At 40.3% G+C, this 13,745-nt stretch overlaps 2 protein-coding genes and 1 non-coding gene across 3 annotated transcripts; 2 read left to right on the top strand and 1 right to left on the bottom strand.

The window, feature by feature from the left end:
- Positions 1-2,636: 2,636 nt before the first annotated feature.
- On the bottom strand, positions 2,637-2,740 carry LOC130952368 (small nucleolar RNA R71). Its single transcript, XR_009074548.1, has one exon. It is a non-coding gene; the product is annotated as a small nucleolar RNA R71 (small nucleolar RNA).
- Positions 2,741-9,273: 6,533 nt separating this feature from the next.
- On the top strand, positions 9,274-10,772 carry LOC130949935 (receptor-like kinase TMK3). The gene is made up of 2 exons (XM_057878528.1): positions 9,274-9,767; positions 9,974-10,772. The coding sequence occupies exons 1-2, from the start codon at positions 9,274-9,276 to the stop codon at positions 10,770-10,772; spliced, it is 1,293 nt and encodes a 430-aa protein (XP_057734511.1).
- Positions 10,773-11,278: 506 nt separating this feature from the next.
- Positions 11,279-13,412, top strand: LOC130947508 (plastid-lipid-associated protein 6, chloroplastic). The gene is made up of 4 exons (XM_057876206.1): positions 11,279-11,598; positions 12,130-12,366; positions 12,707-12,833; positions 12,975-13,412. Exons 1-4 carry the CDS (start codon positions 11,341-11,343, stop codon positions 13,187-13,189), a joined length of 837 nt encoding a protein of 278 aa, XP_057732189.1. The 5' UTR covers positions 11,279-11,340; the 3' UTR covers positions 13,190-13,412.
- Positions 13,413-13,745: the final 333 nt, after the last annotated feature.

Genomic DNA, 13,745 nt, shown 5'->3' with positions numbered 1-13,745 from the left:
ACGAGCCAGCCATTCCGTGAGATCAGAGTCTTCGTGGTATAGGCGAGAACTGATGGCGGCATTCAAGAGAATCCGGAAGGTCTAACCTTGTCTGTGGTATTCTGAGTAGGATTCAATGATTGAATGACTGTGACGTGCTTCAAACTCCTAGCAGGCGGGGCGTTAGTGACAGACGCAAAAGAATCACTGGATTCTATTCCGGCCTGACCGAGAACCGACAGCTGATTAGCCATATGCTGTGACAGAGCATAGGAACATTTTCACTGAGAGGATGGGAGGTAGCCATTGACAACGGTGAAACCCTTGCATAAGCTTGCCATGGAAAGGAGTAAGAAGGATTGGATGAAGACAGTAGGAAAGCAGAGAGACGGAAGGGAAAGCATCTTCATACGCTTATCTGAAGCTCTCACCAATGATATACATAAGTATCTCTATCTTTATCTTTATGCTTTATTCATCATCTATACCCATTTGAGTCTGCCTGACTGAGATTTACAAGGTGACCATAGCTTGCTTCATACCAACAATCTCCGTGGGATCGACCCTTACTCACGTAAGGTATTACTTGGACGACCCAGTGCACTTGCTGGTTAGTTGTGCAAAGTTGTGTAGTGATCACAATTTCACGCACCAAGTTTTTGGCGCCGTTGCCGGGGATTGTTCTTGAGTATGGACAACTGACGGTTCATCTTGTTGCTTAGATTAGGTATTTTTTTTTCTTCAGAGTTCTTGAGAATAAATTCTAGTGTTTCATGATGATCTGTTGAAGTCTGGCTGGCTGAGAAGCCATGTCTAATCTTATTGGACCGAGGTTTCAACTTATCATCACAAGAGCTTGTTGATTTCTATCAATCTTGCTATTGGAGCAATGATCTGCTAAGGCTTGGCTGGCCATTGGCCATGTCTAGTGTTTTGGACCGAAGCTTTCTTTGAAAGCTTGGCTGGCTGTGAAGCCATGTCTAATTCTTGGACCGGAGTCTTAGACTAGCATTGCAATGATTCCTGGAATTCAAATTGAGAATTCTGAAACCTTTATTTTCTATTTCCATATAATTTTCGAAAAAAGCACAAAAAATTTACAAAACCATAAAAACCAAAAAAAGATTTTATGTTTCTTGTTTGAGTCTAGTGTCTAATCTTAAGTTTGGTGTCTTGCATGCCTTGTTTATTTGATCTTGGTTCTATTTTCAAGTCAATAGTACAGGGAACTGAAGATTCAGAACATGCAGCAGAGGAATTACACAGAAAAAGCTGGGCGTTCAAAACGCCCAGTGAAGAAGGACAGACTGGCGTTTAAACGCCAGCCAGGGTACCTGGTTGGGCGTTTAACGCCCAAAAAGGTAGCATTTTGGGCGTTAAACGCCAGAATGGATACCATTCTGGGCGTTTAACGCCAGGATGGCACAAGGGGGAGGATTTTGTTTTCAAAATCAATTTTTTTTTCAAGTTTTCAAAGTTTTTCAAAATCAAATCTTTTTCAAATCATATCTTTTCAATCAAATGTTTTCAAAATCAATTTCTTTCCTTTTTTTAAAGATACTTACTAACAATTAATGATTTGATTGAACATTTTAAGTATGTTGCCTTTTCTGTTGAGAAAGGTTTAATGTTTGAATCATATCTTTTCTTGTTAGGCAAGTCATTGATTTTTAAAATCAAATCTTTTTAAATTGTTTTCAAAATCATAGCTTTTCAATCATATCTTTTTAAAACCATAACTTTTCAATCATATCTTTTTAATCACATCTTTTTCAAAACAGTTTTTAAATCATATCTTTTTAATTTCTAATTTCAAAATCTTTTTCAAAAATTACTTGATTTCTTCTCCACTCTTGATTTTCGAAAATCAATTAGAGTTTTCAAAAATGTTTTCAAAATATTTCACTTGATTTTCGAAAATTTCTTCCTCTCTTCCCACATCCTTCTATTTATGGAGTATCACTCCTTCTCAATGCACAATTCGAACTCTATCTAATTAAGTTCGAATTCTTCTACCTCTTCTTTCTATTTTTCTGTTCCTCTGAAACCTCAAGGAATCTCTATACTGTGACATAGAGGATTCCATATTTTCTTGTTCTCTTCTCTTTCATATGAGCAGGAATAAAGATAAAGGCATTCTTGTTGAAGCTGACCCTGAACCTGAAAGGACCTTGAAGCGAAAGCTAAGAGAAGCTAAGGCACAAATCTCTGTAGAGGACCTAACCGAATTCTTCAAAGAAGAAGAACACATGGCAGCCGAAAACAACAACAACAACAACAACAATGCAAGGAAGGTGCTGGGTGACTTTACTGTACCTACTCCCGACTTCTATGGGAGAAGCATCTCTATCCCTGCCATTGGAGCAAACAACTTTGAGCTTAAGCCTCAATTAGTTTCTCTAATACAACAGAATTGCAAGTTCCATGGACTTCCATTGGAAGATCCTCATCAGTTCTTAGCTGAATTCTTGCAAATCTGTGACACTGTCAAGACTAATGGGGTTGACCCTGAGGTCTACAGACTTATGCTATTCCCTTTTGTTGTAAGAGACAGAGCTAGGACATGGTTGGACTCTCAACCTAAAGAAAGCCTGGACTCTTGGGAAAAGCTAGTCAATGCCTTCTTGGCAAAGTTCTTTCCACCTCAAAAATTGAGTAAGCTTAGAGTGGAAGTCCAAACCTTCAGACAGAAGGATGGAGAATCCCTCTATGAAGCTTGGGAAAGATACAAACAATTGATCAGAAAATGTCCATCTGACATGCTTTCTGAATGGAGCATCATAGGTATTTTCTATGATGGTCTCTCTGAACTATCCAAGATGTCTTTGGATAGCTCTGCTGGAGGATCTCTTCATCTGAAGAAGACGCCTACAGAGGCTCAAGAACTCATTGAAATGGTTGCAAATAACCAATTCATGTACACTTCTGAAAGGAATCCTGTGAACAATGGGACAAATCAGAAGAAAGGAGTTCTTGAGATTGATGCTCTGAATGCCATTTTGGCTCAAAACAAGATATTGACTCAACAAGTCAATTTGATTTCTCAAAGTCTGTCTGGAATACAAAATGCACCAAGCAGTACTAAGGATGCTTCAACTGAAGAAGAAGCTTATGATCCTGAGAACCCTTCAATGGAAGAGGTGAATTACCTAGGAGAACCCTATGGAAACACCTATAATTCTTCATGGAGAAACCACCCAAATTTCTCATGGAAGAATCAAGAGAGACCTCAACAAGGTTTCAACAATAATGGTGGAAGAAACAGGTTTAGCAATGGCAAGTCTTTTCCATCATCTTCTCAGCAACAGATAGAGAATTCTAAGCAGAACCCCTCTGACTTAGCAACCATGGTCTCTGATCTAATCAAAACCACTCAAAGTTTCATGACTGAAACAAGGTCCTCTATTAGGAATTTGGAGGCACAAGTGGGACAGCTGAGTAAGAAAATTACTGAACTCCCTCCAAGTACTCTTCCAAGCAATACAGAAGAAAATCCAAAAGGAGAGTGCAAGGTCATCAACATGGCTGAATTTGGAGAGGAAGGAGAGGAAGTGAACGCCACTGAAGAACACCTCAATGGGCGTGCACTGACCTCCAATGAGTTCCCTAATGAGGAACCATGGGAATCTGAGGCTCAAAATGAGACCATAGAGATTCCATTGGACTTACTTCTGCCTTTCATGAGCTCTGATGAGTATTCTTCCTCTGAAGAGGATGAGTATGTCACTGAAGAGCAAGTTGCTAAATACCTTAGAGCAATCATGAAGCTAAATGACAAGTTATTTGGAAATGAGACTTGGGAGGATGAACCTCCTTTGCTCACCAAAGAACTGGATGACTTGTCTAGGCAGAAATTACCTCAAAAGAGACAAGATCCTGGGAAGTTTTCAGTACCTTGTACCATAGGCACCATGACCTTCAAGAAGGCTCTATGTGACTTAGGGTCAAGTGTAAACCTCATGCCTCTATCTGTAATGGAGAAGCTAAGGATCTTTGAGGTACAAGCTGCAAGAATCTCACTAGAGATGGCAGACAACTCAAGAAAGCAAGCTTATGGACTTGTAGAGGATGTATTGGTGAAGATTGAAGACCATTACATCCCTATTGATTTCATAGTCCTAGAGACTGGGAAGTGCATGGATGAATCCATCATCCTTGGCAGACCCTTCCTAGCCACAGCAAAGGCTGTGATTGATGTTGATGGAGGTGAACTGATCATTCAAGTGAATGAAGAATCCTTTGTGTTTAAGGCTCAAGGATATCCCTCTGTCACCATGGAGAAGAAGCATGAAGAGCTTCTCTCAAATCAGAGTCAAACAGAGCCCCCACAGTCAAACTCTAAGTTTGGTGTTGGGAGGCCACAACCAAACTCTAAGTTTGGTGTTGAACCCCCACATTCAAACTCTAAGTTTGGTGTTGGGAGGTTCCAACATTGCTCTGAGTATCTGTGAGGCTCCATGAGAGCCCTCTGTCAAGCTACTGACATTAAAGAAGCGCTTGTTGGGAGGCAACCCAATGTTATATTTTATCTATTTTCTTTTGTTATTTTTTGTTATTTTGTAGGTTGATGATCATAAGAAGACACAAAATCAATTGAAAAAGCAAAAACAGAATGAAAAAACAGGAAGAAAAACAGCACACCCTGGAGGAAGAACTTACTGGCGTTTAAACGCCAGTAAGACTAGCAGGTGGGCGTTTAACGCCCAGTCTGGCACCATTCTGGGCGTTTAACGCCAGAAAGGGGCACCAGACTGGCGTTAAACGCCAGAAAAGGGCAAGAACCTGGCGTTAAACGCCAGGAATGGGCACCAGCCCGGCGTTTAACGCCAGAAATGGCTCAAAACGTGATTTTGAATGCCATTTGGTGCAGGGATGACTTTTCCTTGACACCACAGGATCTGTGGACCCCACAGGATCCCCACCAACCCCACCACTCTCTCTCTCTTCTTCACCCATTCACCAATCACCTCAATACCTCTTCCCCAAAAACCCCTCACCTATCAAATCCCATCTTTCTCTTCACCACTCACATCCATCATTCATAAAACCCCACCAACCTCACCCTTCAATTTCAAACCACTTTCCCTCCCAAACCCACCCATAATGGCCGAACCACATCTCCCCCCTCTCCTATATAAACCCTTCTTCACCCCTTCATTTTCACACAACCTAAACACCACTTCTCCCCCTCTTTGGCCGAATACAACACCATCACCCTTCTTCCTCATTTCTTCTTCTTCTACTCTCTTCTTTCTTCTTTGCTCGAGGACGAGCAAACCTTTTAAGTTTGGTGTGGTAAAAGCATTGCTTTTTGTTTTTCCATAACCATTTATGGCATCCAAGGCCAGAGAAACCTCTAGAAAGAGGAAAGGGAAGGCAAAAGCTTCCACCTCCGAGTCATGGGAGATGGATAGATTCATCTCAAGGGTGCATCAAGACCACTTCTATGAAGTTGTGGCCTTGAAAAAGGTGATCCCCGAGGTCCCCTTTTCACTCAAAAAGGGTGAATATCCGGAGATCCGCCATGAGATCCGAAGAAGAGGTTGGGAAGTCCTTACCAACCCCATTCAACAAGTCGGAATCTTGATGGTTCAAGAGTTCTATGCCAACGCATGGATCACCAAGAACCATGATCAAAGTGTGAACCCGGATCCAAAGAATTATCTTACTATGGTTCGGGGGAAATACTTGGATTTTAGTCCGGAAAATGTAAGGTTAGCATTCAACTTGCCCATGATGCAAGGAGATGAACATCCTTACACTAGAAGGGTCAACTTTGATCAAAGGTTGGACCAAGTCCTCACAGTCATATGTGAAGAGGGCGCACAATGGAAGAGAGATTCAAGAGGGAAGCCGGTTCAATTGAAAAGGCATGACCTCAAACCCGTGGCTAGAGGATGGTTGGAGTTTATCCAACGCTCAATCATTCCCACTAGCAACCGGTCCGAAGTTACTATAGACTGGGCCATCATGATTCATAGCATCATGATTGGAGAAGAAGTGGAAGTTCATGAGGTTATAGCCCAAGAACTTTATAAGGTGGCGGACAAGTCCTCTACCTTAGCAAGGTTAGCCTTTCCCCATCTCATTTGTCACCTCTGTTATTCAGTTGGAGTTGACATAGAGGGAGACATCCCCATTGATGAGGACAAGCCCATCACTAAGAAAAGGATGGAGCAAACAAGAGACCCCTCTCATCATGAGATCCCTGAGATACCTCAAGGGATGCACTTTCCTCCACAAGACTATTGGGAGCAACTAAACACCTCCCTAGGAGAATTGAGTTCCAACATGGGACAACTAAGGGTGGAGCACCAAGAGCATTCCATCCTCCTCCATGAAATTAGAGAAGATCAAAGAATCATGAGAGAGGAGCAACAAAGACAAGGAAGAGACATTGAGGAGCTCAAGCACTCCATAAGACCTTCAAGGGGAAGAACAAGCCGCCATCACTAAGGTGGACCCGTTCTTTAATCTCCTTGTTCTTTGATTTTCTGTTTTTCGAATTTTAGTGCTTTATGTTTGTCCATGTTTGTGTCTTATGATCATTAGTGTCTTAGTGTCTATGCCTTAAAGTTATGAATGTCCTATGAATCCATCACCTTTCTTGAATAAACAATGTTCTTAATTGAAAAAGATGAGAATTGCATGAATTTTGAATTTTATAACAGTTTAATTATATTGATGTGGTGGCAACACTTTTGTTCTCTGAATGTATGCTTGAACAGTGCATATGTCTTTTGAAATTGTGGTTCATGAATGTTGGCTCTTGAAAGAATGATGAAAAAGGAGACATGTTACTGAGGATCTGAAAAATCATAAAAATGATTCTTGAAGCAATAAAAAGCAGTGAATACAAAAAAAAACGAAAAAGAAAGAGAAAAAGGAAAGAAAAAGAAAGAAATAAAGTTGTGATCCAAGGCAATAAGAGTGTGCTTAAGAACCCTGGACACCTCTAATTGGGGACTTTAGCAAAGCTGAGTCACAATCTGAAAAGGTTCACCCAATTATGTGTCTGTGGCATGTATGTATCCGGTGGTAATACTGGAAGACAGAGTGCTTTGGGCCACAGCCAAGACTCAATAAGTAGCTGTGTTCAAGAATCATCATACTTAACTAGGAGAATCAATAACACTATCTGGATTCTGAGTTCCTAAAGAAGCCAATCATTCTGAGTTCCAAAGGATAGAGTGAGATGCCAAAACTGTTCAGAGGCAAAAAGCTAAAAGCCCCGCTCATCTAATTAATGCTGATCTTCATAGATGTTTTTGGAGTTCATTGCATATTCTCTTCTTTTTATCCTATTTGATCTTCAGTTGCTTGGGGACAAGCAACAATTTAAGTTTGGTGTTGTGATGAGCGGATAATTTGTACCCTTTTTGGCATTGTTTTTAGTATGTTTTTAGTATGATCTAGTTAGTTTTTAGTATATTTTCATTAGTTTTTAGTTAAAATTCACTTTTCTGGACTTTACTATGAGTTTGTGTGTTTTTTTGTGATTTCAGGTATTTTCTGGCTGAAATTGAGGGACCTGAGCAAAAATCTGATTCAGAGACTGAAAAGGACTGCAGATGCTGTTGGATTCTGACCTCCCTGCACTCGAAGTGGATTTTCTGGAGCTACAGAAGCCCAATTGGCGCGCTCTTAACTGCGTTGGAAAGTAGACATCCTGGGCTTTCCAGCAATATATGATAGTCCATATTTTGCCCAAGATTTGATGGCCCAAACCGGCGTTCAAAGTCACCCTCAGGAATTCCAGCGTTAAACGCCGGAACTGGCACCAAAATGGGAGTTAAACGCCCAAACTGGCATAAAAGCTGGCGTTTAACTCCAAGAAGAGTCTCTACACGAAAATGCTTCATTGCTCAGCCCAAGCACACACCAAGTGGGCCCGGAAGTGGATTTTTATGACATTTACTCATCTTTGTACACCTTAGGCTACTAGTTTTCTATAAGTAGGACCTTTTACTATTGTATTAGACATCTTGGTAGCTATCTTTGAGTTTCATGCTATCTTAGATCATTTGGGAGGCTGGCCATTCGGCCATGCCTAGACCTTGTTCTTATGTATTTTCAACGGTGGAGTTTCTACACACCATAGATTAAGGTGTGGAGCTCTGCTGTACCTCGAGTATTAATGCAATTACTATTGTTCTTCTATTCAATTCCGCTTGTTCTTTGTCCAAGATATCACTTGTTCTTCAACTTGATGAATGTGATGATCCGTGACACTCATCACCATTCTCACCTATGAACAAGGTGACTGACAACCACTCTTGTTCTACAAGCATATGAGGCTCTAGTGTTTATCTCTTGGATTCCTGATACACGATGCATGGTTGATCGCCTGACAACCGAGTGCTCGCCTGACAAACGAGCCAGCCATTCCGTGAGATCAGAGTCTTCGTGGTATAGGCGAGAACTAATGGCGGCATTCAAGAGAATCCGGAAGGTCTAACCTTGTCTGTGGTATTCTGAGTAGGATTCAATGATTGAATGACTGTGACGTGCTTCAAACTCCTAGCAGGCGGGGCGTTAGTGACAGACGCAAAAGAATCGCTGGATTCTATTCCGGCCTGACCGAGAACCGACAGCTGATTAGCCATATGCTGTGACAGAGCATAGGAACATTTTCACTGAGAGGATGGGAGGTAGCCACTGACAACGGTGAAACCCTTGCATAAGCTTGCCATGGAAAGGAGTAAGAAGGATTGGATGAAGACAGTAGGAAAGCAGAGAGACGGAAGGGAAAGCATCTTCATACGCTTATCTGAAGCTCTCACCAATGATATACATAAGTATCTCTATCTTTATCTTTATGCTTTATTCATCATCTATACCCATTTGAGTCTGCCTGACTGAGATTTACAAGGTGACCATAGCTTGCTTCATACCAACAATCTCCGTGGGATCGACCCTTACTCACGTAAGGTATTACTTGGACGACCCAGTGCACTTGCTGGTTAGTTGTGCAAAGTTGTGTAGTGATCACAATTTCGCGCACCAGTGACCCATGTGGCAATCCTCCATGGCCTTATGTGTATTGCAATGGTGACAGGGTGACACAGATTTAGTCAAAGAATCTTGGTCTTAAAGGTTCACTCCCTTAGAATTTGAACCAGCTCACAGATCTCCAGAAATTGGGTCTCCAAAGGAACAACCTCAGTGGGGTTTTACCAAGTTTCAATGGATTGTCCAAATTGGAATATGCTTTCTTGGATTACAATGAATTTGACACAATCCCTTTTGATTTCTTCAAAGGACTCGCAAACATAAGGATCTTGTCTTTTGGAAATGAATCCTTCTTTGAATCCAACCACAGGGTGGTCTTTTCCTTTGGACTTGAAAGAATCATTGCAATTAACCAATTTCTCTTTTGTGCACTGTAATTTGGTTGGACCATTGCCTGAATTTCTAGGCATATTGCCTTCACTTTTGAATCTGAGACACTTATACAACAGAATCTCTGGTGGAATCCCAAACAGTTTTGGCCAATCTTTAATTCAGGTTTTGTGGCTTAACAATCAAGAAGGTGGTGGCATGAGTGGTTCTATTGATGTTATTGCCTCAATGAATTTTCTTACACAGCTTTGGCTTAATGGAAACAAGTTCAATGGAAAAATTCCAAACAACATTGGGAATTTAACTTCCTTGAAGGAGATCAACCTCAATGGAAACCAACTTGTTGGTTTGATTCCAGAATCAATGGCAAACATGGACCTTGATCAAGTTGATTTAAGCAATAACATGTTAATGGGCCAATACCAAAGTTTAAGGCTGCTACACAAGTATCTTATGGTTCAAATTTCTTTTGTCAGAGTAAGCCTGGGATTCAATGTGCACCTCAAGTTAATGCACTCATTGATTTTCTCCATGATCTGAATTATCCTTTAATTCTGAGTTCTCAATGGTCTGGTAATGATCCTTGTGGAGGGAACTGGATTGGATTGAGCTGCAATTAGAACTCTGAGGTATCTCTTATCAATTTTCCTAGGAAAAATCATAGTGGTACATTGAGTCCTTCAATTGCTAAGTTGAATTCACTTGTTAGGATTATGCTTGCACAAAATAATATAAGTGGCAAAGTCCCTAGTAATTTTACTGAATTGAAATCACTGAGTTTGTTGGATTTGAGTTATAAAAATTTTGAGCCTCCATTGCCAAAGTTCAATGATGGTATGAAGGTTGTTATTGATGGCAACCCTCTTTTTGCTGATCAACATGGAAACAGTCCTTCACCTATTAGTAGTCCACAACCTTCACCCCAGAATCCGGCATCACCACGGCCTCGACTCTCTCTGCCACCAAAACCAAAACCAACACCCTCGGATATGCCACCTTCCCTTGCTTCGGTTCAAAGATCAAATGGCTTGAAAAGATCAAAATTGGTAGTATTACTTGTTGGTGTCGGAATCTTTACATTTGTGGCTGTTTTGCTTGTTTCTCTATTTGTATGTTGTTTGAAGAAGAAAAAGGCTCCTAACAGTCATAACACTCACACTCATGATACATATAATCCAGAAACAGTGTTGAAATTTGCAGTTTCAAGCTGTGATGCTGATACCAAGTCAACAAAGACAATGTTAAGTTCTGTGAGTAACTTGAGTGGTGAAACAGAAAACACTCACATGAGTGATTCTCGAAACTTTGTAATATCAGTACAAGTTCTACGCGAGGTGACAAAGGATTTTGCAACCAAAAATGAGCTAAGGCGAGGCGGGTTTGGAACCGTTTACAAGGGAGAGCTAGGAGATGGAACGAAGATAGTAATGAAGAACTCAAACACACTGTGATCATCATAAACGAACAACCAGCCACCACCATAAACAAATAACTCAAACGAATTTGAAGATTAGGGCAGCACACAAGATGACGTCGTTTTGAGTGACAGGGACTTATGTGCCCCTTTTTCAAAAGCTCCATCTCACTAACGTGCTATGTGGAAATGCCGTTAAGCCAGGTAAGCAGAGGGGGAGCCAAGTCAGCCTTTTTCGTCGGGTCTGACAGTGGCTTATAGACAGAGGAACTGATCCGTCTAATTTTTAGAGACGTCAGAGACTTAAAAGTATTTTTCAATGGTTAAGGACAAAAATGTCCACAAGTTAAAAAGCCAGAGACTAATTTGTTCTTTTCTAAAAAAAAAAAAAAAAAAGAAGTGGCAGAGGAAAAAAGTAGAAACTAGAAAGTGTGAAAGAACAGAAAATCCTACTTGGATCCCAGGAGCGTTACGTGGCGCACAATTGGTGAGCCATGAGCCTCCCTTCACAAAGTAAAGTGTGTTGTTGCTGACGTTGACTTCAATAGTATTAAGAAGAAGGAATATCTATCTCAGTGTCCTGCTTCCACACTTGCTTGGTGTTCATGGCTTCTCTCAACTTCTTCCCTCACACCTCTTCACCTTCTTGTTCCTCCTCCTCCTCCTTTAGGAGCGGTTGCTCCTTTCTGAGGCCAAACTCTTCCATTAACCTTCAAAGCTTTCGCCGCACTCAGACCCCCAGCCTCAGCCTTGTTGTGAAATCAACAGCGGGTGACACATCTGTGGCTGACCCTCCTCCTTCTTTCTCAGGGGACCGGGTCTCTTCTTCTGATTCTATCTCCTCTCTCAAGCTCACTCTCCTGGTTCGTAATTTGTTCCCTTTTACGCTTCTCTCCATCTATATTTTGCTTCCTTTTAGTCACTAGTCAAAACCAGTATCTGTAAATAATATATGATTTTTGGCCCTGCACATGGTAAAATGACAAAAGAAGAAAAGAAAAAAAAAAAGAAAAAGAAAAAGAAGAAGAAATTTGGGCCATTGGGGGCAATTACTTGATACTTCTAGGGTTAGTAAGATGGTACTTCATCATATACTAAAGTTCTTACTTGATTAGGTAGCATGAGGACTTGTATGGTTAAATTCACAACTGTGGGATTTTAGTAATTATGGTTACATTTTTCTTAACAGCTTTTCATATTTGAGATTGATAGTCACGATTTTTTATTTATTTATTTATTTTTTGGTATATTAATGCATACGACTATTGTCACATATACTTAATACTTGTGCTAGGGTTCCGGAATTCTAATTCTTATCATGTTCACTGCTGCTTTTTGTTTAGTTTATGTTTGTTCTAGGATTTGGCTTTTAATACTTGCGGAATATTATGCAGAGTGCTGTTTCTGGGCTGAATAGAGGTCTTGCTGCAAATGAGGATGATCTGAGAAAGGCGGATGCTGCGGCTAAGGAACTCGAAGCTGCCGGAGGACTAGTTGATCTCTCGGCTGACCTCGATAAATTGCAAGGAAGATGGAGACTGATATATAGCAGTGCATTCTCATCTCGTACACTAGGCGGCAGCCGGCCTGGACCTCCCACCGGAAGACTCCTTCCTATAACTCTTGGACAGGTCTGTTGCTGAACACGTATCATGCATGATATAGCTGTAAATTGCTTTTGCCTGGCAGCATGAAATATATTTGAAAATGATTCATAATAGATGAGGAAATTGCAGATTCTTATAGAAGTCTATTGTTTAGAGATATAAAATTGTTTTGTGTTCTTTCACGTATAGTTCTTGACATAGAATTAGAGCCGCTATAAGTCTTGTTTGGTAATTTTCTGTGGAAGTTGAGGCTGAGAAACTACTAAGATGCTTCTATTAGATTTTATATAATTACAAACTATAGTGACAGTTTGCCAAATCTATTACTGTTGCATTTCTACTGAATTTGCACTGTTTCTTGTAGGTTTTTCAACGAATTGACATCTTGAGCAAAGATTTTGATAATATTGTGGAGGTTCAATTGGGTGCTCCGTGGCCCTTCCCACCACTTGATGCAACAGCGACGTTAGCTCATAAATTTGAACTCATAGGTTGGTTTTATGTTTTCAAATTTCTTAATATTTATTTCCATTATATATACCATTTTTGTGATTGCTACTCTTTGCCAGATATGTTAATTTTAAAGTCTTGAAACTGCCATTTTTGTGGTGTATGGGTTTGTAATGTCTCAGGATCATCAAAGATCAAAATTACATTTGAGAAAACCACTGTGAAGACAGCTGGGAATTTATCACAGTTGCCGCCGTTCGAGTTACCTCGAATTCCTGATTCATTCAGGCCTCCGTCTAATACAGGAAGTGGAGAATTCGAAGTTACCTATCTTGACACAGATACTCGTGTCACGAGAGGAGATAGAGGCGAGCTCAGAGTCTTTGTGATTTCATGAGTTCCAGACGTATGTAACTTGCTTTTTCTACGAGTTTGAACATATACCAGCACCAACTTCTATCCTTCTTTAGAAGCTTCCTTTTTCAGTGTTCTCTGTCATAAGTTCTTCAATATTGTAACATTGGTATACTGATGTAATTAAACCACACCATGTACCTCCAAGAGAATAATGGGTTACTTTTTGTTCATATATAATATAATCTATTTCATCCTTCTAGAAATTGTTGCTCATAGAATTTCGGATTTAGATACTTAACTTCTTCAACTATAGCCTTTCTTCTGTATACAGTTTTCTTTTTTATCTTTTCAACAAAGTTGCTAGACCAGATCATTTTACATGACTGAAGTTTCTGTTTTCCCTGTTTTCCCACATTTCTGGAGCAAGGATATATTTTTACTAATATTTTGATATCCATCTAAGATGCTTCGTTCCGCTCCATTTTGCATTGTTTTCATCTTGAATTGGTTGTTTATGACTTTATGTGTTTCCTTGAATTCAATAAATTTGTGTGCTTTTCTTTATTTGGCCAAGGAACTTGTGTCTCTCACAGCTT

This window comes from Arachis stenosperma, chromosome 9 (assembly GCF_014773155.1).
Source record: "Arachis stenosperma cultivar V10309 chromosome 9, arast.V10309.gnm1.PFL2, whole genome shotgun sequence".
In the NCBI taxonomy this organism is placed as follows: Eukaryota; Viridiplantae; Streptophyta; class Magnoliopsida; order Fabales; family Fabaceae; genus Arachis; species Arachis stenosperma.
Note: the sequence above shows the minus strand (reverse complement) of the source record. Positions and strands in the feature narration are given on the sequence as shown.

What these genes read in the sequence shown, in the direction of transcription:
- LOC130949935 (XM_057878528.1), top strand. Translation starts at nt 9,274, where the DNA reads ATGAATCCTTCTTTGAATCCAACCACAGGGTGGTCTTTTCCTTTGGAC. An exon ending in AGTTTAAGGCTGCTACACAA is followed by an intron (nt 9,768 to 9,973) that starts GTATCTTATGGT and finishes CAATTTTCCTAG; the next exon opens with GAAAAATCATAGTGGTACAT.
- LOC130947508 (XM_057876206.1), top strand. Translation starts at nt 11,341, where the DNA reads ATGGCTTCTCTCAACTTCTTCCCTCACACCTCTTCACCTTCTTGTTCC. An exon ending in TTCCTATAACTCTTGGACAG is followed by an intron (nt 12,367 to 12,706) that starts GTCTGTTGCTGA and finishes TGTTTCTTGTAG; the next exon opens with GTTTTTCAACGAATTGACAT. An exon ending in TCATAAATTTGAACTCATAG is followed by an intron (nt 12,834 to 12,974) that starts GTTGGTTTTATG and finishes GTAATGTCTCAG; the next exon opens with GATCATCAAAGATCAAAATT.